Consider the following 26,550-nt stretch of genomic DNA (forward strand, 5'->3'; position numbering starts at 1 on the left):
TGTTTTGCATTGTATTGTTATTGTTTTGTCCCCTTTGTAATGTACAGCGCTGATCGAAGTATTGGCGCTTTAAAAATACTGTATAATAAATAATAATAAATAATAATATTTACACATTTCAAACAAACAACGTGTTTCAGCACAAATAGACATGATGAAGCCCCGCCTAGGACGTAATGTGTAAGGTGGAGACGTCATCACGCCTGTCGGATACACGAGGAGAGCCGCTGCTATACTGTCATTATGAAGGAGAGGAGGATGGCCGGGCGCTCTGTGCATTCTAGAAGCCATATATTGTGGTTCTATGTGAGTATATATTACATGCTATTTATCAGAAACCATTAATGACCCGAGTATCCCCAGATATTGTGACCCCAACAAAGAGCACTGATCTGGGAACAAGTCGCCAAGCCGGGACTATCCTCAAACTGGGAGGTCTGTCCTCCAGGGGGCAGGAGAGCGATAGTGAGAGCGACGACGCGGTGATAGTGAGAGCGACGACGCGGCGATAGTGAGAGCGGCGATAGTGAGAGCGACGACGCGGCGATAGTGAGAGCGACAAACACGGCGATAGGGAGTGTGATTTATTTATCCAGCATTCATAAACACAATGAAAAGATGTCATCATGCCAGAGGAGTGTTAGTGAGCATTGCTTCCTCCTTCAGAATCACACGTGAGAACGAGCCCTAAGGGTTTGTATTGGATCCTATTTCCTGCTTGTTATGGATAGGGATGTTCATTCCATATGTACAAAGCCTGCTCACAGGTGTACTTCAAGGAGAACCCCAAATCCCATGGATGAGATCACAGAGAGAAAGATTCCCTCAGAGAGGAGAAGACATGAGAAGAGGAAGGTGATGGAAGATTCTACATCGGTGAGGATGGAGGACACCCAGAGATATCAGGAAACACCGAGAGACGGGAACAATCACAAGACGTCACATTTCCCGATCACTGCAGGATCACAGATCTCACTTACTCCAATGTCTGAATTTTACTCTCCGGGTTCCTCAGAAAGGAAAGATCAGGAGGAGCCAATTCATCTTCTTCTGCTCTGTCCTCTCCCGGACAATCTTTACTGGAAATAGTACATATATCAAACCTAAACCAACAATGAGACAATAATTACCACCAGGAATGTATGACCTCTGACAACACGACAACAATGTAACACCCAACATTTCCCTCCCACATGGCTGCCTTCCCTCCGGCTCTACACTCTCATGCTGGTCCTGATGTCATTGGTGGCTATGACCGATCTTTAAAGTCACACTCTAGACAAAACGTTTGATGCCCCTGATATATATATATATATACAGTGGGGATCGAAAGTTTGGGCACCCCAGCTAAAAATTTGTATTAATGTGCATAAAGAAGCCAAGGAAAGATGGAAAAATCTCCAAAAGGCATCGAATTACAGATTAGACATTCTTATAATATGTCAACAAAAGTTAGATTTTATTTCCATCATTTACACTTTCAAAATAACAGAAAACAAAAAAATGGCGTCTGCAAAAGTTTGGGCCCCTTGCAGAATTTATAGCATGCACTGCCCCCTTTGCCAAGCTGAGACCTGCCAGTGTCATGGATTGTTCTCAATCATCGTCTGGGAAGACCAGGTGATGTCAATCTCAAAGGTTTTAAATGCCCCGACTCATCTGACCTTGCCCCAACAATCAGCACCATGGGTTCTTCTAAGCAGTTGTCTAGAAAACTGAAACTGAAAATAGTTGACGCTCACAAAGCTGGAGAAGGCTATAAAAAGATATCAAAGCGTTTTCAGATGTCAATATCCTCTGTTCGGAATGTAATTAAGAAATGGCAGTCATCAGGAACAGTGGAAGTTAAAGCAAGATCTGGAAGACCAAGAAAAATATCAGACAGAACAGCTCGCAGGATTGTGAGAAAAACAATTGAAAACCCACGTTTGACTGCACGATCCCTCCAGAAAGATCTGGCAGACACTGGAGTTGTGGTCACTATTCCACTATAAAGAGATACTTGTACAAATATGGGCTTCATGGAAGAGTCATCAGAAGAAAACCTCTTCTACGTCCTCACCACAAAAATCATCGTTTGAACTTTGCAGATGAGCATATAGACAAGCCTGATGCATTTTGGAAACAAGTTCTGTGGACCGATGAGGTTAAACTTGAACTTTTTGGCTGGAATGAGCAAAGGTACGTTTGGAGAAGAAGGGGCCCAGAATTTAATGAAAAGAACCTCTGTCCAACTGTTAAGCATGGGGTTGGATCAATCATGCTTTGGGGTTGTGTTGCAGCCAGTGGCACAGGGAACATCTCACGAGTAGAAGGAAAAATGGATTCAATAAAATTTCAGCAAATTTTGGATGGTAACTTGATGCCATCTGTGAAAAAGCTGAAGTTAAAGAGAGGATGGCTTCTACAAATGGATAATGATCCTAAACACACCTCAAAATCCACGGGGGATTACATCAAGAGGCGTAAACTGAAGGTTTTGCCATGGCCTTCACAATCTCCTGACCTCAACATCATTGAAAATCTATGGATAGACCTTAAAAGAGCCGTGCGTGACAGACAGCCCAGAAATCTCAAAGAACTGGAAGACTTTTGTAAGGAAGAATGGGCAAAGATACCTCAAACAAGAACTGAAAGACTCTTGGCTGGCTACAAAAAGCGTTTACAAGCCGTGATACTTGCCAAAGGGGGCAGTACAAGATATTAACTCTGCAGGGGGCCCAAACTTGTGCAGACGCCATTTTTTTGTTTTCGGTTATTTTGAAAGTGTAAATGATGGAAATAAAATCTAACTTTTGTTGGCATATTATAAGAATGTCTAATCTGTAATTTGATGCCTTTTGGAGATTTTTCCATCTTTCCTTGGCTTCTTTATGCACATTAATACAAATTTTTAGCTGGGGTGCCCAAACTTTCCATCCTCACTGTATATATATGTACTGTATATACAGGATCTCCGGACTACCTACACAAGAGGTTCCATTCATCAGCAGATTCTGGGAAATCCTGGAACACCACTTTGGTTAACATATACAATGCAGTCCAGACATTCCCATCTCCGCCCACTTCTGCAGACAATTGGTCCCTCCAATGTTGGGGTGATGATGTCACACCCCTGCAATAATTTCCCTCCCCCAGATCTCTGAACACTAAGCTTTCCCTCCATTGGCTGGACACACCCATTCCTGTCCACCAATGAATGACTGGCAGCTCACACCTGACCCGGCAGGAGGCGGGCCTTAGGTCAGTCGGCACCACTGCTGAACACTGGACAACCTCTACGAGGTGCAGACACACTGGGGAGGTCATAGAATCTATTGATGGAACATAATATCCCAATACTGGGGGCTATGAAGTGAGATGGGAGGGATTGCAGTCATCATTCCCCTCCCCCACTCATCTCCCCCATACAGGTTTAGGGGAACCCTCTATATGTGTCCTGATAATAACAAGACCCCCGCTATCATCCTTTCATGTTGGGGGGGTCTGTGCTGTATATTGGAAGATAGGAAAAGGGGGAATGAAGAGGGAACCTTCCGGACGAGTTTCTCACCATTTCACAAGAGATCGACCTTTGGACAGATTTGTGATTTATTATCTCCACACAGCCTCGTCCTTTATACTGGATTTAATGGAGAGATTGGAGATTGGATGGTGTGTGTGCCCTAGAAATCATTGTCGGGGCGATTTATAGAAGGGCCCTGTGAATGGCTCAATATTCACACAAAAGTCACAAATCATCTCTGTGATGTGTGGAATCTGTGTGAAATGTTGCCTTTTATAGGGTGAATGTGACATTCCCTAACATTCGATCAGAAGAGGAAATCGTCCCAATTACATTCAACCTGAAGAGTTAGAGAAGATTTTATCTCCAGTCATAAGAAGAGAGTGAATCAGGAAAATACTGCATTATGGCCACTAGATGGAGCTGATGGTCAGAAGACATAAATATTAAGTGTACTGAATCGTCTACTACAGAGATCGATCTCCTATACAGGACGTACAATGTACAGAGATCGATCTCCTATACAGGACATACAATGTACAGAGATCGATCTCCTATACAGGACATACAATGTACAGAGATCGATCTCCTATACAGTACATACAATGTACAGAGATCGATCTCCTATACGGGACATACAATGTACAGAGATCGATCTCCTATACAGGACATACAATATACAGAGATCGATCTCCTATACGGGACATACAATGTACAGAGATCGATCTCCTATACGGGACATACAATGTACAGAGATCGATCTCCTATACGGGACATACAATGTACAGAGATCGATCTCCTATACGGGACATACAATGTACAGAGATCGATCTCCTATACAGAACATACAATGTACAGAGATCGATCTCCTATACGGAACATACAATGTACAGAGATCGATCTCCTATACGGAACATACAATGTACAGAGATCGATCTCCTATACGGGACATACAATGTACAGAGATCCATCTCCTATACGGGACATACAATGTACAGAGATCGATCTCCTATACAGGACATACAATGTACAGAGATCGATCTCCTATACAGGACATACAATGTACAGAGATCGATCTCCTATACAGGACATACAATGTACAGAGATCGATCTCCTATACGGAACATACAATGTACAGAGATCGATCTCCTATACGGGACATACAATGTACAGAGATCGATCTCCTATACGGGACATACAATGTACAGAGATCCATCTCCTATACGGGACATACAATGTACAGAGATCGATCTCCTATACGGGACATACAATGTACAGAGATCCATCTCCTATACGGGACATACAATGTACAGAGATCCATCTCCTATACGGGACATACAATGTACAGAGATCGATCTACTATACAGAACATACAATGTACAGAGATCGATCTCCTATACAGGACATACAATGTACAGAGATCGATGTTCTGTATAGGAGATCGATCTCCGTACATTGTATGTTCTGTATAGGAGATCGATCTCCTATACAGGACATACAATGTACAGAGTTTAACCCTCACCTCTCCTCCCTGGTCATGCTGAATAACTGCCTCCCAAGCACATTCCATTCACAGCTGAGGATAGCAGACACGCGTGTTCTCACTTGCATGTTTGCCGTGTTTTCAAGAATAAACACGAATGGCCTTCACCTGAATGGGCCGCCCTGCATGCAACAAACGCCCCAAAGTCACTCTAGAACATTTCAGTCATGGGGTGTGGCATGTTGTTTCAGAATGCGAGTGTCCAATCCAAACGCACACGTTCCTGCGTTACAAATGGCGGTGTGTATAAGTGGGCGGGGCAGCGACCGGCGGCTGGAAGCCAATAGAATCAGCGAGGGAGAATGTCACCAGCACACCGAGGATCACCAATACGGCTCCAAACGTTTTACTGATCCATCACATAGTTCCAGCAAGGAAACGTTTCCGAGTCACGCAGGACCCCTTCATCAGGGACAGAGACTGGAGAAAACCATCCACCAATCAGAGAGAAGGAAAATGGCCCCGCCCCATGATGTCATGTTCCCTCCAAAAATACATTCCAATCAATGTAACCAGAAACATTATAAGCGCTTCCCCGCCGCCGTATGTCCGATATACTGCTACAGGGCGGCACGGGGCGCAAAATCATGTATGTATACACGGGACTTTGGAGTTCTGAGTACGGGGTGTATACGTGAGCCGCACACACACCCTACCCACGCCGCCATTCATGGCCATGGACGTCAATCACCGGGTCCCAGCAGGTGATTACCCTTCCCCTAGTAACACACACCCCACCCCCTAGTAACACCCCCACCCCTAGTAACACACACCCCGCCCCCTAGTAACACACACCCCACCCCCTAGTAAGGCGATTACCCACCGGCACCCAGAGATTACCGCCAATCACTGATGGGGAGGAGGAATGTTTTGTTTAGTAACAATCCTCCTCCCTGTCAGCTCGGGAACAGCACAGCCATCCACAGCAGTGTGAGTGCAGTGAAGAACACAGACACCGCCCCCTAGTGACACACCCCCGACCCCTAGTAACACCCACCCCATCCCCTAGTAACACCCCCACCCCCTAGTAACACTCCCTACCCCTTAGTAACATACACCCCGCCCCCTAGTAACATGCCCCCCACCCCCTAGTAACACCCCACCCCCTAGTAAAAAATGTGAAATGTGAAAAATGTGAGCGGGCACATGCGTTTCTGCTACGCTCAGGTGTGAATGGAATGTGCTTGGGAGGAAGTTTTTAGGCAACAAGGATGACCAGGGAGGAGAGGTGAGGGGTAAATACAGCACTGCCTCAGAAGTCACAGCAAAGTCACAAAGATGAAGACAAATGTATGACTTGCTGGTGATGTTACATTGAAGTCTATGGGAGGTGTGCAGCTCAAGAATCATCCAAAAGTAGAACAAGAAGTATTTTTTGTTGTTGCAGCGACTCGAGGTGCAGCAATTAAGAGAGAACCCCATAAAATCTGCGTGTTTTCATTTCACCTGCGACTTTACATGTCACCAGAATGTCGCAGGAAAGATCCCACCAGTGTGACCCAGGGCAGAGGACTGAGGAAAGAATGAGTTCCCAGGACTTCTAACACGTGTGGTAGATGGAGAACATGTCTGATAATCCCCGTTATACTGTATGCAGGTTCCTGCCCATTCTCTACATTCAGTTAGGATATCCTCACACTCACTTACCTGACCTCCTGACACCTGTGTAGGAATGGAGACAGCATTTTCTGCCACTCCGGATCCACAGTGAGCGATTCAAAAGATAAAGACTGAAACGTTTTTCTCTTCAAAGCCTTCAAGCAATATCTCAGCTGCTTGGAATAATTACTTCTCTTCCACAAGCGATCAGTAAATGAGCCCCACAGCTTCAGACGTGAACAACCAGACATGACTCTCCTAATGAAGTCCTCATCCTGAGTCTCATACAGACAGAAGATGGTCTGAGGACGGAGATCCTGATCAATGCCCTTCATGACCCATTCCATCATGGCAGGTCTGGCTCGGAGTGAGATGTTGATTCCTGTCTTCTCTGAGAATGTCTTCACCGGATCTTCATTTAGGAGACCAAACAGGAATTGTGCAGCTAATGCTAAATGTGAGTAATCTGAACTGAAGTCAAAGAGTGATTTCCTTTTACAGATCTCCGGGAGGAAAGTACCTTCCATAGACCCAGACCCATCATCCAGCACATAATACAGAGCAGCAAGGAACTCCTGTACACTCAGGTGGATGAAGCTGTAGCAGGTCTGGGTGCGGATGTCCCAATGAAAGATGTTCTCATTCAGAAATACAGACTCCACCTCAGACAGAGAAAGTCCATGTCTTTCTAGATCTTTCTTCTCAAATAAGATTTGTTGCTGCAGAACTCCCTGATTGGCCAGAGCACACAGCTTCTTCAGACAGGTTTGTTTCCTGCGTACAGACTGCTCCTTGCTATGATGGTTTATTAGAACCTCCAGGTAGAGAAGGTAAATTGAAGTCGTCGTTTTACACTGAATTACACCCAAATCTTTTTCTATTTCTTGTTTCATTACAGTGCAGACAATCCAGCATGTGATGGGGACGGCACACATGGTGTACAGAACTTCATTGTCTTTTATTATACTGAGAACCTTGTCTGCATCTTCCTCATTTCCAAAAAATTGACGGACATATTCCTCTCGATCGTCCCTTGTAAATCCCTGGATTTCCACATTGTGAGGATCATCAATGAATGTGTTAAGTTTCTCCATGGCCAGTGACCTCGTGGTGATGATCAGAGAAGAATGTGGGAGAACCTGTCTCCTGAGCAATCTTTGGAGAATTATTTCCTTGTGGTTTTCTTTTAAAACGTCACGACAAACCTCAGATTTCTCCTCCAGAGTCCAACTCAGCTCATCAAACCCATCAACTAGAAAGAGAAGTTTTCTTTGACTTTCAGGATCCTCTAGAAGAGACACCAGGTCATCTGAACTCTCTAGTCCGCAGGCTCTGGATAAAAGTCCCACAAGGCTTATGTTTCCAGGGATGGTGTTGATTTCTCTACAGCTCAGATAAAACAGAAAGTCAAACTTGTCTTGGTAGAGATTCCCAGAGGCCCAGTCCAGCATGATCTTCTTGGAGGTCATTGTTTTACCAATCCCAGCAGGTCCTTCTAACACCACAATCTTAGGGATACAACCAACTTCATCAGGGTCAAAGAGGGCCTGGATTGTGGTTGGGGAGGATCCATCAGAAGGTCTTTTCTTCATGGTCTGTAGATGTCTTCTGCCTGAACTCCTTAGTTCTTGTTCTTTTCCCTTTTTTTTCTGGAGTCCTTTTCTCATTGGTAACTTGATGTATCTTTTCTGTAGATGAACAGTCTCCCCCCTATAGGAATTATATTCTGTAATCTTCTGGAATGCCTCTTTCATAGACACTTTGTGTTCCTTTCTGAAGTCTTTATGAGAGAAAGGAAAATATTTTATTCCTCATACACACATGAAATAGTATTTATAAGACAGAGCTGGAAATATTATATTCTAACTATAAACCCGAAGAATGGAACCCTAACAGAAGATATCTCATGAAATACAGGAGGATTGTGGAAGCATCCAAACTATGGACACACCAGCCAGAGCAGAGGAGCAAAGAGAAACCATGAAGGGTCCCCCTGACCACTGGGGCCCTTTCTATTGGCCTTGGGGTCCTTTCTATTGTCCTTGGGCATTTTCTATTGGTCCTGGGGCATTTTCCACTAAATCCCATCATGGGGCCTTTTATAAGCCCCGGTTCACACTGCTGCCACTTATGTGACGTATGACACAAAGTCACATGACAAATCAAAACACATTTATTCCAGTGGGTGCCATCCTAATCAATGTGACTCAAGCTGCTAGTACAACCTTTGTGACCCTGGTAGTTCCACCACTGATCCTGACTACAACAGAACAAAATGTTCATCCAGAAGAGATTTCATATGAAAAGTTGATGTCCTACTAACCTGATAATCTGTCGTGTGTCATCTTCTTCTTCAGTTTGGCTGGAAATAAGATGAGGGAAGTGATTAGTCCTGACAAACCTCTGAAATGTATAAAATAATAACTAAGAGAGTTATTAGTGTAGCAGATCCTCCCCGACACCATCATCCCACCAACCCTCTGTAGATTGGAGTCTCTCCTCCTCCTATTTCTCCATACAGGTGATGGGGAGTGTCTATGTCTGCCTGGTAACATCTCAGCACATTGCAGTGACATGTGACCATGGTGGGGGGACCAGAACCCCCCCAATTCTCTATGCAGGTTTTACAGGCACACGCCTGGAATCTGTAGTTGTGACTCCTCTTTGTGATGGAGGTTCAGGTGGATGTATTGGGCACAAGGCTCAGAACATCAAGCAACATTCATGAGGGTCTCCCCATAATACAACTATAAATATGGAGGGTCTGTATAATATTATTATTATTATTATTATTACATCGAGTTTATATAGCGCCAAAGGGTTTGCTCAGCGCTGTACAATAGGGGGGGACAATACATGGCACAGTACAACAAAGACAGACAGCGTACGAGGGGTAAGAGGGCCCTACTCTTACGAGCTTACAATCTAGGAGGGAGGGGGTAAAGGTACAGTAGGAAGTGGCTGGGGGGGATGAAGTGGTAGGAGGAATGAGGGAGGATGGCCGTTAGGTGAGGGTGGGGTAGGCTTCCCTGAAGAGATGGGTTTTGAGGGAGCGCCTGAATGTGAATAGAGAAGGCGACAGTCTGATAGAATAGGAAATAGGAAAGTGGCTGCAATTGTATTGATCTGCTCGGCATGCTGAGTGATGTCATTGTGTTATGGGGACTGACTGCCAGCATCCTGGAGAATTGTTACTCTTGTGTCCCTTTCAGAATGTTCCTGAACTCCGTAGTCTTTTCCTTCATCCACAATTCTGATACCCAAATGTATTTTATTCTGTAAACTCCCTCAGGAAAGATTGTTTAACCCCTTAATGACTGAAGGTAAAACAAATGTTAATGCCTGAACACAAATATGCCATCTTGATCTGTGTTAGTACATCTGTACATATCAATGCAACTACATTGTGTATCCAGGTGGATCATACCACGTCTTGTAAGGACAAACTGGGCTTCATTTGTTGGGAAACGGTGACAGGCATCTCCTGATTGTTTATTATCAAAGGAGCTTCAAACAGCATGGTATCTTTGGAAACTTCATGGACCTGATGAAGTCACGTGATGCGTGACGCAACGCATCGAAGCGTGGTGACGTCATTTCCGGTTGCGTTTGTGATTGCCACAATCTTAGTTTTCAAAAATACCATGCTGTTTGTGGGCGTTTGCAGCCCTTTTCCCTTGTGAGTGTATTTCTTGCATTTTTCATGTTCTTTAAATAAAATGAACATTACTGCACTATGAGGATTCCCTCTCTCTTGTTCACTTATGTATGACATCTGCTATATACTTCTCGGTGATGCTGAGCTCCCAATCACCAGGGAGGATTACTGCTGTTTTTCACCTATGTGATGTGGGTCAGTTTATGAGGTGAGTGTGCATGCCTGGTGATGGTGGATACCACACAGCACAGTAAAGGAGAAGAGTCTCAGTTTTCTGCTATTCACCTGATGGACTGTCTTATTGCACTGTTTTGATGATATATATATTTTTTTTTTCACGGTTTATTATTGGTCCCATATTCTATATTGCCTGTGTTGAGGTGTTTATATGTGGACCCCATTCACATTAGATGTTTAGTGGTATATACACTGACACTATTTATGTATTTATTTTTGATTGCTTGAGGGTTTATATTTATTTATATATTATTATTGTCAATATTTGTTAGCACAGCGCTATTTTTACATTTATTCATGTTAGCGATAGAACACTTTTTGGGTGCTTGCTGCTTCTTTAGATTTTTTTATTACATTGGTGTTCTTTAGGGTTTTTTTTGGTTTTGTCTGACAGCGCATGAGACTTCTACCATTAATGTATTATATAATGTATTCTGTATGTATATAATGTATTATATAATGGATCCTGTATGTATACAATGTATGATATAATGTATCCTGTATGTATACAATGTGTTATATAATGTGTCCTGTATGTATATAATGTGTTATATAATGTGTCCTGTATGTATACAATGTATGATATAATGTGTCCTGTATGTATACAATGTATTATATAATGGATCCTGTATGTATACAATGTATGATATAATGTGTCCTGTATGTATACAATGTATTATATAATGTGTCCTGTATGTATACAATGTATGATATAATGGATCCTGAATGTATACAATGTATGATATAATGTGTCCTATATGTATACAATGTATGATATAATGTGTCCTGTATGTATACAATGTATTATATAATGTGTCCTGTATGTATACAATGTATGATATAATGTGTCCTGTATGTATACAATGTATTATATAATGTGTCCTGTATGTATACAATGTATGATATAATGTGTCCTGTATGTATACAATGTATTATATAATGTGTCCTGTATGTATACAATGTATGATATAATGGATCCTGTATGTATACAATGTATTATATAATGGGTCCTGTATGTATACAATGTATAATATAATGTGTCCTGTATGTATACAATGTATGATATAATGTGTCCTGTATGTATACAATGTATGATATAATGTGTCCTGTATGTATACAATGTATTATATAATGGATCCTGTATGTATACAATGTATTATATAATGGATCCTGTATGTATACAATGTATTATATAATGGATCCTGTATGTATACAATGTATTATATAATGTATCCTGTATGTATACAATGTATTATATAATGGATCCTGTATGTATACAATGTATGATATAATGTGTCCTGTATGTATACAATGTATGATATAATGTATCCTGTATGTATACAATGTATGATATAATGGATCCTGTATGTATACAATGTATGATATAATGGATCATGTATGTATACAATGTATGATATCATTTATCCTGTATGTATACAATGTATTATATCATGTATCCTGCATGTATACAATGTATGATATCATGTATCCATCCACTACCAACCGGGGAAGCAAAACACCAACACGGATGAGTTGTCCCGGTAAGCTGAGTTGGAGAAGTAACCCTCTGAACAGACCAGCCCCAAGTGGACCCGTTTAAAGGTCTCACCGGGTCTGGCGGGTGTTATGCAATGGTGGAGCCTTGTGAGGAACCATCCCTTTGTGATAACATTTTACCCTTTCTGTTTCAAATTTCTCCCCTTTTTAAATCTGTATATGTTTAGCAGCTGTTATGTAGACAGACATTCTACACTGCTTGTTTAGGGAAATGTGAGCTTGTTGTCTTTCTCTTCTATAGAGTTCATACTGTATTGTTGGTTGTAGGGTTTTGTTGTGGGTGGGGAAAACCCGGTGCCAGACTGTCTGGTGGGGGTGAAGCTGTAAATACTGAGTTGTGTTCAATAAAGATTCATTCATTTCACCCTACACAAAGTTCTGACTCGTTTGGGATATCAGGGAAGGATTGTTTTTGAGCTCTAATACCCGCCTTGGCAGAGCGCTGGAAGATTTACCGGAAAAGGGGGCCATTGGCTGAGATGCATCGCTCCGCACGAGGAAGCCCAGGTGGCACGGTTCCACCACAACTGGTTGGCAGCGGTGGGATCTTTCCTCATTGCGGAGAAATTCCAAACCACCAACCGGAACCCCATCTTTTTCACGGAGACGTCCCTGCTTGGCTAGATGGACGTACGAGACCTCCAGAAGCCAGCTCTCCAAAGCCTGCTTGTCGCTCAGGGAGGTATCGCTGGCTCCAAGACCAGAGAGGAACTGTTGGTCAAGATTATGGCCCTGGACAAAGCAGATGTGCACCCCACTTCACCTGATGCACACTCCGCTACGCTGGAAGTGAACATTGCTCCACCAGAAGTGAACTCTGCTTCATGGGAGGAGTTGGAGGAACAGAGCAGCTCATCAACCCCTGAAATGCCAGGTCCGCTTAGCACCGTACGGAGACCCCTATACCACTCACATTTACGACAACAGGTGGAGTGGCGTTTGGCTCTGTTCGGAAGCGCTCCCACCTCTGAACAGATTTCCAAGGCCCTGGACGATGCCACCCAACTGCGGCTTAGTCACTCCCGGCCATCAACCGAGGGCTCAGTCTGGGAGGGGATTACCTCCCACCTTCTCCAGACTGCATCTGGACCAAGTAAAATTCCCTACGCTGCTTTCAAAACGTTCTCGGAGACGGATGGGGACATTGACAGCTTTCTTCAGGACTTTGAACAGTTGTGCACAATCCATGGTGTGGCAGCCCAAGACTGGATCCCCATTTTGAGCAGCAAGCTAACCAGTCGGGCTGCAGATGCATTAAGGACTGTACCCGACAGCTACTGCTTGGATTATGATTTTGTTAAGCAACACTTGTTGGCCCGCTACGCTCTCACCCCAGAGGCATACCGCTTAAAGTTCTGGACACTCAAGAAGAAACCCCAGGACACCTTCACTGAATGGGGACTTCAGTTACAACACGCTGCCCGCAGCTGGGTCCGAGGGTGTCAGATCGCCAAGCTGGAGGAACTGTTGCAACTGCTGTTACTGGAGCAGTTTTACAATGGACTTCCAGGGGCTGTTAGACAGTGGGTCCGGGACAGACACCCCTAACTTAAGCCAATGCTAGTCACTGGGCTGATGAGTACCTGGGCAACAGGAGGCTAACTGAGCCTGCCATTCCCCCTGCACCTCATCCACAACCAGTGGTGCCCACTCCAGTCACCCGAGAATGCCTCAGACCACCCACACCTTCTGGCTGCAACCAAATAGAGCACATCCGCAATCATTGCCCTCAGAATCCACCAAGGTCCCAGATCAGCCAACCCCTCGGGGCACTTCCAACCGACCCACCACTCCGTATGGCCGAGCCTCTGCCTACTCCCTACAGGACCACCCGAGTGACACCGCCTCTTCATGGAGGAATTTTACAACCGATGAGGACATCGGAATCTTTCACGAGGCTAACCCTCTCCAGGCTGCCCCCCGGACAATCGCCAACATCACCAACAGGATGTCCATGTTAACGGCCGTCGGGCCCAAGGATTACAGGATACTGGGGCCACACCCTAGTCCAACCCCAACTGGTACCAGACTGGGCCAAGACCGGGTGGTCTGTGGCCATACGGGTAGCGGGAGGCCATGTCTACTGGATTCCTACCACAAGGGTTCATCTGGAATGGGGGGCTAGGGCCAGGGACGTTGAAATTGGAGTAATGCAGAACTTGCTGGCTGAGGTTCTCCTTGGAAATGATCTGGGAGTCCTGGTCTCCAATTTTGGCACCGAGACCCCTGCTGAAGCTCATCCAGTCAACACTCGCCACCAAGCTAGAAAGCATGCTGCCGCTCCACCTGCCGAGGTTCAGGTAAGAGTCGAATACCCATCCCCTGCTGAGCATGTCCCTGCCCTGACCTGGGATTCCCCCACTGAATTTGCTAAAGAAACAGCCAGTGACCGGACCTTAGACCCCTATAGACGGAGGGCTAGGAGTGATCTTGGGGGATCGGGAGATGTGAGGTATGAGTGGGACGAAGGCAAGTTGTACAGGGTCCACGGGGGAGCAGGGGTGGGCACTGCCCAAATACCTCACCGGCAGATGGTAGTACTGAGGCAGTATCGGCGTGATCTCCTCCAGATTGCACATGATATTCTCCTTGCTGGGCATTTGGGCAAGCGACGGACCTTGCATCGCTTAACCCAGAGTCTCTTCTGGCCAGGAGTATCGGGGGACATTCGGGACTACGGTCAGTCTTGTGAGGTCTGCCAGAAGGTGGGGAAGCAGGGAGACAGGCCCAGGGCCACTCTGAGGCCCCTACCCATAGCCAGGGAACCTTTCAGTTGTATCACCGTGAACCTAGTGGGGCCCCTGAAACGGCCTAGTCCCATGGTCAAGAAGTATATCTTGACCATTGTTGACTACGCCACTCGGTACCCGGAGGCCGTAGCGCTGAGATATGTGCAGACAGAAACAGTTGCTCAAGCCCTGCTGCAGATCTTTACTCGGGTGGGATTTCCTCGGGAGATCCTGACTGACCAAGGCACGCAGTTCACGGCCGAGCTTACCCAACAACTTTGGAAGTTGTGTGGGATCAGACCGCTGTACAGCTCTCCCTACCAACCCCAGACAAATGGGCTCTGCGAACGGTTTAACGGTATGCTGAAACAGCTCCTCCGAACATTCACCATGTCCCATAAGGAAGGACTGGGAACGGCATCCCCCAACCTATTGTTCGCCTAATGAGAGGTACCGCAGGAATCCACTGGGTTCTCTCCCTTCAAGCTGCTGTATGGCCGGAGGATTCGGGGACCCCTGGATCTGCTATGTGAACACTGGGAGGGAGCAGTGGCTGAGGAGGGGACCTCAGTGGTGGCCTATGTGCTGGAGCTCAGGGGGAGGTCACAACGGTTGATGACCCTAGTACGAGACAACCTTGAGGCTGCCCAGAGCTGACAGAAACGGTGGTACGACCGGTCTGCCTGAGACAGAACGTTTCACTTAGGACAGAAAGTGTTGGCCTTGAAACCAGACAAATTACAGGCTGCCTGGCAGGGCCCGTACCAAGTGGTGGAGCAACTCTGATACCATGTACATTGTAGCTTGCTGTTCGGATGGAAGGATCCGGAAAACCTTCCATGTTAATATGCTGAAACCGTTCATCGAACGACAGGTTGAGAGTGCAGCTTCTATTTGTGCTCCGGCTACCGATGACTCAAACGTTTCTTCTGCTGGGGCTGCCAGGGGACGGACAGTCCAAGTTGAGTGTAGCAGATGTAGATATCAGCACACGGCTGCCTCCCAAGGTGCAGGAACAGGCCCGCCAACTGCTCCAAGAGCACCAAGGGCTGTTCTTGTCTCTGCCCAGTTACACCACCACAACTGCCCACCGGGTAGACACGCAGGATCAGGCCCCCCTGAAGCATGCGGCGTACCGAGTGCCCGAGTCCGTCAGAGAAGGGATGAGAAGAGAGATTAAGGAAATGCTGGATTTAGGTGTGATAGAACCCTCTGACAGTCCCTGGGCCTCCCCTGTGGTCCTGGTACCCAAGAAGGATTGAACCGTCTGGTTCTGTGTGGACTACCACAGGCTCAATGACCGGACCGTGACCAATGCATACCCCATGCCCCAGATAGATGAGCTGCTGGACCGGATGGCCAGAGGTAATTTTCTTACCACTATCAATCTCTTCAAGGGGTACTGGCAGATTCCACTGGATGCGGTACTAAAGTCGGCATTCATCACCCCATTCGGCTTGTACCATTCCGGGGTCATGCCGTTTGGGATGAAGAATGCCCCGGCTACCTTTCAGAGAATGGTAGATAAGCTGCCGAATGGGCTGCAGGACTTCTCCTGTGCCTATCTAGAAAATATAACTATCTACAGTGATAGTTGGGAGGATCACCTCCGACACCTCAGGGAAGTGCTTGAACGCATCGGGCAAGCAGGGCTGACCATCTGACCAGACAAATGCCATTTTGGGGTGTCCGAGGTCCGATATCTAGGACATCGGGTAGGATGTGGGAAGCAACGACCAGCACAGGCAAAAGGTGGAAGCGGTAGCTAATTGGCCCACTCCCTGATCCAAGACCCAGGTCCTTGCCTTCCTAGGCACTGCAGGGTACTACCGTAAATTCATCCCCAACTACAGCGCCATTGCTAAACCCCAAACGGATCTGACCCGGAAGAATCTGCCCCAACAGGTTGTGTGGTCCCCAAAGTGTGAAATGGCTTTGCAAAAGCTCAAACATGTTCTGATCCATGCTCCCATTTTGGCTGCCCCTAACCCTTCCAAATGGTTTTGTGTTCACAACAATGCCTCCACCTTTGGATTTGGTGCTGTTCTGAGCCAAATTGGGGACGATGGGAATGACCATCTAGTTTCCTACCTAAGTAGAAAGTTGTTACCTCGGGAGGTGGCCTACGCTGCTGTGGAGAAAGAGTGTCTTGTCTTGGTATGTGCCCTCAAGAAATTGCAGCCCTACCTGTACGGGCGCTCCATCACCGTACTCACTGATCACAACCCCCTGGTATGGCTAAACCGGGTTTCCAGGGACAATGATCATCTGCTGCGGTGGAGCTTGATCCTCCAACCCTTTAAATTTACCATCCACTACCAACCAGGGAAGCAAAACACCAACACGGATGGGTTGTCCCAGCAAGCCGAGTTGGAGAAGTAACCCTCTGAACAGACCAGCCCCAAGCGGACCCGTTTAAAGGTCTCGCCGGGTCTGGCGGGTGTTATGCAACGGGGGAGCCTTGTGAGAAACAGTCCCTTTGTGATAAAATTTTGCCCTTTCTGTCTCAGTTTTTTCCCCTTTGTAAAGCTGTATATGTTTAGCAGCTGGTATGTAGACAGGCATTCTACACTGTTTGTTTAGGGAAATGTGAACTTGTAGTCTTTCATTCCTATAGAGTTCATATTGTATACTGTCATTTCACCCTACAAGAAGTTCCGACTCGTGGTTTGGGATATCAGGGAAGGATTGTTTTTGAGCTCTAATACCCGCCTTGGCAGAGCGCTGGAAGACTTGCCGGAAAAGGGGACCATTGGCTGAGATGCATCGCTGCGCACGAGGAAGCCCAGGCAGAACAGTTCTGCCACATATACAATGTATGATACAATTAATCCTGTATGTATACAATGTGTTTTATAATGGATCCTGTATGTATACAATGTATTATATGATGGATCCTGTATGTATACAATGTATTATATAATGGATCCTGTATGTATACAATGTACGATATAATGTATCCTGTATGTGTACAATGTATGATATAATGGGTCCTGTATGTATACAATGTATGATATAATGGATCCTGTATGTATACAATGTATTATATATTGTGTCCTGTATGTATACAATGTATGATATAAAGGATCCTATATGTATACAATGTATTATATAATGGATCCTGTATGTATACAATGTATTATATAATGTGTCCTGTATGTATACAATGTATTATATAATGGATCCTGTATGTATACAATGTATTATATGATGGATCCTGTATGTATACAATGTATGATATAATGGATCCTGTATGTATACAATGTATGATATAATGGGTCCTGTATGTATACAATGTATTATATGATGGATCCTGTATGTATACAATGTATTATATAATGGATCCCATATGTATACAATGTATGATATAATGTGTCCTGTATGTATACAATGTATGATATAATGGGTCCTGTATGTATACAATGTATGATATAATGTGTCCTGTATGTATACAATGTATTATATAATGGATCCCATATGTATACAATGTATGATATAATGTGTCCTGTATGTATACAATGTATTATATAATGGGTCCTGTATGTATACAATGTATTATATAATGGATCCTGTATGTATACAATGTATTATATAATGGATCCTGTATGTATACAATGTATGATATAATGGGTCCTGTATGTATACAATGTATTATATGATGGATCCTATATGTATACAATGTATTATATAATGGATCCTGTATGTATACAATGTATTATATGATGGATCCTATATGTATACAATGTATTATATAATGGATCCTGTATGTATACAATGTATGATATAATGGATCCTATATGTATACAATGTATTATATAATGGATCCTGTATGTATACAATGTATGATATAATGGATCCTGTATGTATACAATGTATTATATGATGTGTCCTGTATGTATACAATGTATGATATAATGTGTCCTGTATGTATACAATGTATTATATAATGTGTCCTGTATGTATACAATGTATGATATAATGTGTCCTGTATGTATACAATGTATGATATAATGTGTCCTGTATGTATACAATGTATTATATAATGGATCCTGTATGTATACAATGTATTATATAATGTGTCCTGTATGTATACAATGTATGATATAATGGATCCTGTATGTATACAATGTATATAATATATCCTGTATGTATACAATGTATGATATAATGGATCCTGTATGTATACAATGTATTATACAATATGTCCTCTATGTATACAATGTATGATATAATGGATCCTGTATGTATACAATGTGTTTTATAATGGATCCTGTATGTATACAATGTATTATATGATGGATCCTGTATGTATACAATGTATAATATAATGTGTCCTGTATGTATACAATGTATTATATAATGTGTCCTGTATGTATACAATGTATTATATAATGTGTCCTGTATGTATACAATGTATTATATAATGGATCCTGTATGTATACAATGTATGATATAATGTGTCCTGTATGTATACAATGTATTATATAATGTGTCCTGTATGTATACAATGTATGATATAATGGATCCTGTATGTATACAATGTATGATACAATTAATCCTGTATGCATACGTGTTTTATAATGGATCCTGTATGTATACAATGTATTATATGATGGATCCTGTATGTATACAATGTACGATATAATGGATCCTGTATGTATACAGTGTATGATATAATGGATCCTGTATGTATACAATGTATGATATAATGTGTCCTGTATGTATTCAATGTATTATATAATGGATCCTGTATGTATACAATGTATTATATAATGTGTCCTGTATGTATACAATGTATGATATAATGGATCCTGTATGTATACAATGTATATAATATATCCTGTATGTATACAATGTATGATATAATGGATCCTGTATGTATACAATGTATTATATAATATGTCCTCTAAGTATACAATGTATTATATAATGTGTCCTGTATGTATACAATGTATGATATAATGGATCCTGTATGTATACAATGTATTATATGATGGATCCTGTATGTATACAATGTATGATATAATGGATCCTGTATGTATACAATGTATTATATGATGGATCCTGTATGTATACAATGTATTATATAATGGATCCTGTATGTATACAATGTATGATATAATGGATCCTGTATGTATACAATGTATGATATAATGGATCCTGTATGTATACAATGTATGATATAATGTGTCCTGTATGTATACAATGTATGATATAATGGATCCTGTATGTATACAATGTATGATATAATGGGTCCTGTATGTATACAATGCATGATATAATGGGTCCTGTATGTATACAATGTATGATACAATTAATCCTGTATGCATACGTGTTTTATAATGGATCCTGTATGTATACAATGTATGATATAATGGATCCTGTATGTATACAATGTATGCTATAATGTGTCCTGTATGTATACAATGTATTATATAATGGATCCTGTATGTATACAATGTATGATATAATGTGTCCTGTATGTATACAATGTATTATATAATGTGTCCTGTATGTATACAATGTATGATATAATGGATCCTGTATGTATACAATGTATGATATAATGGGTCCTGTATGTATACAATGTATGATATAATGGATCCTGTATGTATACAATGTATGATATAATGGATCCTGTATGTATACAATGTATGATATAATGTGTCCTGTATGTATACAATGTATGATATAATGTGTCCTGTATGTATACAATGTATGATATAATGTGTCCTGTATGTATACAATGTATGATATAATGGATCCTGTATGTATACAATGTATGATATAATGGATCCTGCATGTATACAATGTATGATATAATGTATCCTGTATGTATACAATGTATGATATAATGTATCCTGTATGTACACAATGTATGATATAATGGATCCTGTATGTATACAATGTATGATATAATGGATCATGTATGTATACAATGTATGATATAATGGATCCTGTATGTATACAAGGTTTCTTTCTCTCCATTCATAAAGAAATAATACACAGGGGCGGGCTGCAGAATGATTGATCACTGTGGTTTTCAATCAAAGGCTATCACAGTGATCATGTGATCAGGAAATGGGAGTCCTGGGTCCCGATCATTAGTACAATACCCGGGGCTCTTGGTGAGATCCTAGTCTCTGTGCAGCGCTCTCAGCACAAAGAGAGGTACACAGATATGGGGCCCCCAGGATAAAGACTCACTTCTGTGAGGTCCCATATGTGCGCACTGTCAGCGGGAACAGTTTCATCCAGTTGGAAGCTCCTGACTGGACGCTGGCTTTCCCTGGATGACATTCCTAGTTCTTCCTCTCACAGATATTGATCAGGAATTGGTAGGAAATGGTCATTATAGATGGGAACTCACCATTCTGGGCTCTCCTCTTCTTGAGGTCATTTGCAGGTCCCATCAGTCCGATCAGTGTAAAGACTTTAATGGTGGCATCCAGAGCCCCTTCTTCTCCATATGTGTCTATCAGGATGTCCTTGGTGGAGATGCAGTCGGAATTTTCTAGTTTTCCTCGGGGGATGGGAAGTTTACCTTTATAGGGGAAATCAGACAATTTGTTCCTAAATCTCTTGAAGTCACATCCTTTCAGATTCTCCAGAGAATATATGAGAAGATCGCCGGGGGTTTGTTTCCACTTTCTTCCAATACCAGGAGCCGACCCTGCAGAGAGGACAATCATCAACCATAAACATTCATCCTGATTGGATGATTTCTGACACATGACAGCTGATAAATCTGTACTGGCAGCTGGTAATGCTATAAAGAGCTTATAGATGAGGAAGGAAATCCCCCCCAATATGTCTATATGTACATTATCCTATGGAGGGATTGGCTTCCCTGTGATAATGTCACATGACCTCTTCCAGGATGGTGTGTTACCTCTGATGGATGAATATTGAATGCAAAAACCTAGGGGTCTATTTATAAAAAAAGAAATCACCTTCATGAATAATCCCCATAATATGTCAAATATGTCTATTTCCTTTCATCATCAGCTCCATCTAGTGGCCATAATGTCATATCTTACTGGTTGAGGTATTTCAAGAAAAATACTGTTTATGGCCAGTAGATGGAGCTGATGATCATAGGAAGTAACCTATTAGCCACATTACGGGGATTATTAGTGATGGCTGTGTAAATGACACAAACTCATAATACATATTTTATATATAGACCTTCTAATGTATATGTAGGGATGACCATTTTAAACATCATGTTTATTTGTTGTTTGATAGTAAACTAAAAAAACCTATAAATCCTGTAAAAAATGTTACCCCCATAAAAGATATGTGTGATCAATGTGAACTAAGAACGATTACCCCCAAATCTCCCAGCAATATGTGTCATCTACCACAGGGCTGTGTCCTCCTTAGGATTATAGACAAAGGATTCCCCCGACCACTGCACAGCTAACCATACAATTTGGGGTCATCCAGTCATTATGGATCACTGGGCCATCTCAGAAGATCATTTCCATCAATGATAAATAAAATCTGAAGACACAGGAATGTGATTGTGGAATTGATGAAAGTTCCTGAACTCTTCTAATGGGAGGACTGACCAGATGTGTACAGGAAATGTCCAGACTACAGAGACAGAAGATGCCCTATCATCTAATTCCAATCTCTGGAGATGTGAGATGGAGGAAACCATTGGAAAGGATTGTCAGGATCAGCAGTCATACCTTGTGAGGAGGACGATGAGGAGGAAGAGGTCGCCATGACATCAGGAGATGACCCGAGATGACATCACCTGGAAGGAGCACAAACAATCATAAACTCATTTGTGGTGCGATGAACAGAACCAATAAGAAGGATTTTGTTCTCTTATGTGAATCACGATTGGCCACCTGGTTGTCCAGTCAGAGAAGATCAGAATTGGATGGACTTCTGTCATTTACAACCCATAACTCTGAAGATCAATCAGAACCTTCATCCTGGCATTCATCTGATTGGTATATCGGGGTCACACAGGAATTTTATCCTGTTTAGGGTCACAATTTATACAGACTCGTACTTTTAGGTGTGACCTCCACAAATCTGTTCCATATATAGCCAAGTGGATCCAAGTGGATTCTTCAGGAAGGTCGGTATTTATTGATCATAAAAACAGGTTAAGACATCATCATCATGTCTCTTGGCACTTCAGTGGCCACTTTGTCAGCAAAAGGTGTACAGTACACTTTAGTGGGTGGGATCTGTGTGTATACCTGCAGCCCAGAGTATACAGTACAGTATACGGATATGTCAGGTTTTTCTGATATTAAATTATAATTATTCATATGAATTCTGAAGGAGATATACAGAATAACCTTCTGATGAGCCACATGTTACACATATTAAATCTAAACAGACCCTGAGAGTCGGCTGTGAAAGGAAAGCAATTAGTTACAAGGACACATTGACTCCAGCACACAATGGGTTAGAATGGTCCTCCCATAACACCGGAGGTACAGTAACTGACACTGACATCACTAGTGACACTGAAACATTGATCAGATACAGCATTGTACACTATCACTGTACTAATGTCACTGACTGGGAAGGGGTTAACAGCAAGGGCCAATCAAAGGGGTTTCCTGTGTGCCTATCAGGTGTAATGTGTGTCCTATGTGCTGCTTTCACTTACAGATCTGCCTGTAACAGCCACACTGCTGATCTGTGCACAGAGGTCTGTGCGTTTGTAACCACAGGACTCTGTGCTGTGATTGGCTACAGCCAGACCTGCTGACAAAATCCCATTGTAGCCACTGACAACCTAGAACAGGCTGGATGACATACATGTAGGAGATCCAGCCTGCTGGTGCGGAGCTCCCCCAGTAAATGTACTGTGGGTAGGCAGAAACCAGTGAAGATGATAAAACAGGGTTACCAGTACCATGCTCTCCTGACCCCCAGTATCATGCTCCCCTGAACATCCAGTGCTGTGTGCACCTGACCCCTAAAACTGTGCCTTCTTAACCCTCAGTACCTTGCCCTCCTGACCCTCCAGTGCCATACTCTCCTCTCCCCCCAAAGACTATGCCTTCTTAACCCTCAGTACCTTGCCCTCCTGACCCTCCAGTGCCATACTCTCCTCTCCCCCAAAGACTATGCGTTCCTAACCCCAAGTATAATGCCCTCCTAACCCTCCAGTACTGTGTCTTCCTGATCCCCCTGTACTGTGCCCTCCTGACCCTCCAATAATTTTCCCTCCAGCCCTCCTGACCCCCCCAATTTCATACACTTCAGACCACCTATAACAAACCCTCTAGACCCCCCTGTATCAGGCTCTACTGACCCCTGTGTACTGTGTCTTTATGATCCCCCCCTTTACACTGCCTTGCTAACCTCTGGCCTTTGCCCTGCTGACCCCTTGCCCTTTGTTCTAATGGTGCCCTATTCTCAGCCCTGCTAACCCCTCTCCTCACTCTTGTCATCTGCCCTAATGACCTCTGTACACTACTCTACATGCTACTGACCTCTCTATAATGCCTTACATCCTACTAACCTCTGTACACTGCCCTACCCTACCCACTACTGTCATTTGGGGGCTTGCTAGTTATCTTAAAAAAAGAAAAAGGCTGTGGCACCCTGGTGATCTCTTCCGTGTTGTCATGGTAGATCTCCACCTCTCAAAAGTTGTCTACCCCTGCTCAAGGTAGTATCCAGAAAAGAGGCATTTGGGGACTAAAAAGGGGAAATTCAAAGAGAAAAGGGATTGCCATCTTTTATGATCAGCTTTAGTGTTGGCCATTCATGTGTTCGGCAAATGGTAAGGGCATTCAGAAGGCTATTTGCCCGCCGTGCCCCACAATGCACTGTGCTCTGACAGTGCATTGTGATTGGCCAAAGCAATGCACCTGACCACAGGTCAGCTGCAATGCTTTGGCCAATCACAGCACATGATGATGTAATAAGGGGTGGGGATGACCCCGCCCCCTTGTGAGGTCATCACAATATTTAGGAACGGTCATCCTGGCGCAGTTGTCAGTGGGAGCCAGCATCAAGAGCGGAGTATTTTTTATTTTCTTTTTTCGGGTGGGCGGTGGCTGGGTGGCGGGCTTCATGATTGACATTAGATCTATTTCGGGGGACTTTTGTATTTTTAAAGAAAATTTATTAAGTTTTAACAAGTTCCAACCACAGAGAAATGATGATGCAGTTATGACACCCATGTTACATCGATTCTGGTCAAGGATATAATGTTGCGGCAAATAAACCTAACAGGACCTTGGTGCGATGTTAGCAGTTAGGAAAAGGCATTGATACAATACGAAGGTATACCGGATGTGTTGATGAATAGCGCGGAAAATGATATGAAGAAGTGAAAGGCAAGAGGTTTGTGTGTAGATAAGGGAAAAAAATAATATCCAGTAGAAATGATGCATTCCAGACTTACTCTGGCGATGATGAAATTTGCCAGTAAATGGTGTTGAGTGATGGGGATGAACATAGATGTCATCAGTGTCCCACCAATAATGTGTCCAAAATATGGTACAAAGGAAAATATCTGAGGATTTGGGTGATGGGAGTAAATGGTAATGGTAAAAAGAGGTTAAGGAAGAAAAGGGGAAGAATAGGAAAGGGGAAATTGTGAACAAATGAAGTAATCAGTGTCAATGAGATTGTTGTGAAATGAGGATAAGATAGTATGGCAGCTGGAGCCAGTAAACACACAGAAGTAGAGAAGATTGTACTCAAAGGCTAGATATAATATAGAGAGATAGTAGACCGAAAGACCAAGGTAGGAAAAGAGCAAGAAGATAAAAATCAGTGAGTCGTATTTAGAAAGTGGCAATGAGAAATTGGAGAGTAGTAGTTATTAATTGTTACGGGTTCCACCATGAGTGATGTGAAGGAAGTGTCACCCTCCACCTGGCTAATGAGGGTCTGTGGTGTGATGACAATGTCGAGTGTGAAGAAGAGCATAAGTCGAGAAAATAATTAGAGGGTCAAGATATAGGTGAGATGAGGATGGAGAGGGAGTAAATGAGAAATGAAGAGAAAATCAATGACACTTAAACAAACAATGCACATGACCAGTTAGTAGATGGAACTATAGCAGCGAGTCCGTGTCTGAGTAAAGAAAGCCTGCTCCTGTATGGATAGGGCACCTGTAATATAGGAATTCCACTTTCTAAAATAATGGGATTCCTTTGAAGTAGTCGGTGAGGTGATTAGGTGAAGCCTGTCCAAACGTAGAAGAGAGCTGAGCTCTTGTTTGATGTCCATCATAGTTGGAGGGCAGTTGGAGACCCATTTGTGGAGAATGACCCATCTTGCAATTAGGAGGAATGTTGATATCCAAGATTTGTTATCTCTGAAGGATGACGTTTGTGAAGAGAAGAGACCAATGATTGGCTGTTCCATAAATCCGGAGAATAATGGTAGCTGGTGGATGGGTAATCGGAAAGCAGTGATGATGGATATGAAATTAACCACTTGCTTCCAGAATGTAGAGATAGCAGGGCAGAGCCAGAATCTGTGTTGTAATGATGGTTTTTGAATTCCGCACAAAGGGCAGGTAGACATAGCCAGATCTTTTTTGGAGTAGAGACAGGGCACATAGGCGCGGTGAAGAATCTTAAGCTGTTGTTCACGCCAGAATTCATTGCTATTGAAGTCACAAGTGGATTGGAAGCCTGATAATAATTGGTCAGCTGTGAGTGCATTTTTGAAATCTTTGACCCAGGATTTCACAGCATTGAAAGTCTCGAAAGGTTTGGCA

The 26,550-nt window shown here is 43.2% G+C and overlaps 1 protein-coding gene across 3 annotated transcripts in view; it reads right to left on the reverse strand.

Annotated features, from left to right (window-relative positions):
• The window catches only part of LOC149451889 (NACHT, LRR and PYD domains-containing protein 3-like), a 73,656-nt gene extending 51,060 nt beyond the window's left edge, over nt 1–22,596 (reverse strand). Inside the window, exons 1-5 of one of the 3 annotated variants that reach the window (XM_089690059.1) lie at nt 22,526–22,596; nt 21,199–21,501; nt 8,971–9,009; nt 6,696–8,427; nt 981–1,103 (exon numbers count right to left, since the gene is read on the reverse strand). In XM_089690059.1, coding sequence (XP_089546185.1) covers nt 981–1,103; nt 6,696–8,427; nt 8,971–9,009; nt 21,199–21,501; nt 22,526–22,562 — 2,234 coding nt within the window. In that variant the 5' untranslated portion in view covers nt 22,563–22,596. Of the gene's footprint in view, nt 1–980; nt 1,104–6,691; nt 8,428–8,970; nt 9,010–21,198; nt 21,502–22,525 lie in introns of those variants that run through there. The other 2 variants (XM_089690060.1, XM_089690061.1) reach the window with 2 other exon arrangements.
• Nucleotides 22,597–26,550: the final 3,954 nt, after the last annotated feature.

This window comes from Staurois parvus, unplaced genomic scaffold (genome assembly GCF_062004578.1).
Source record: "Staurois parvus isolate SC_StPar_1 unplaced genomic scaffold, SC_StPar_1.0 ptg000512l, whole genome shotgun sequence".
Taxonomy (NCBI): domain Eukaryota; kingdom Metazoa; phylum Chordata; class Amphibia; order Anura; family Ranidae; genus Staurois; species Staurois parvus.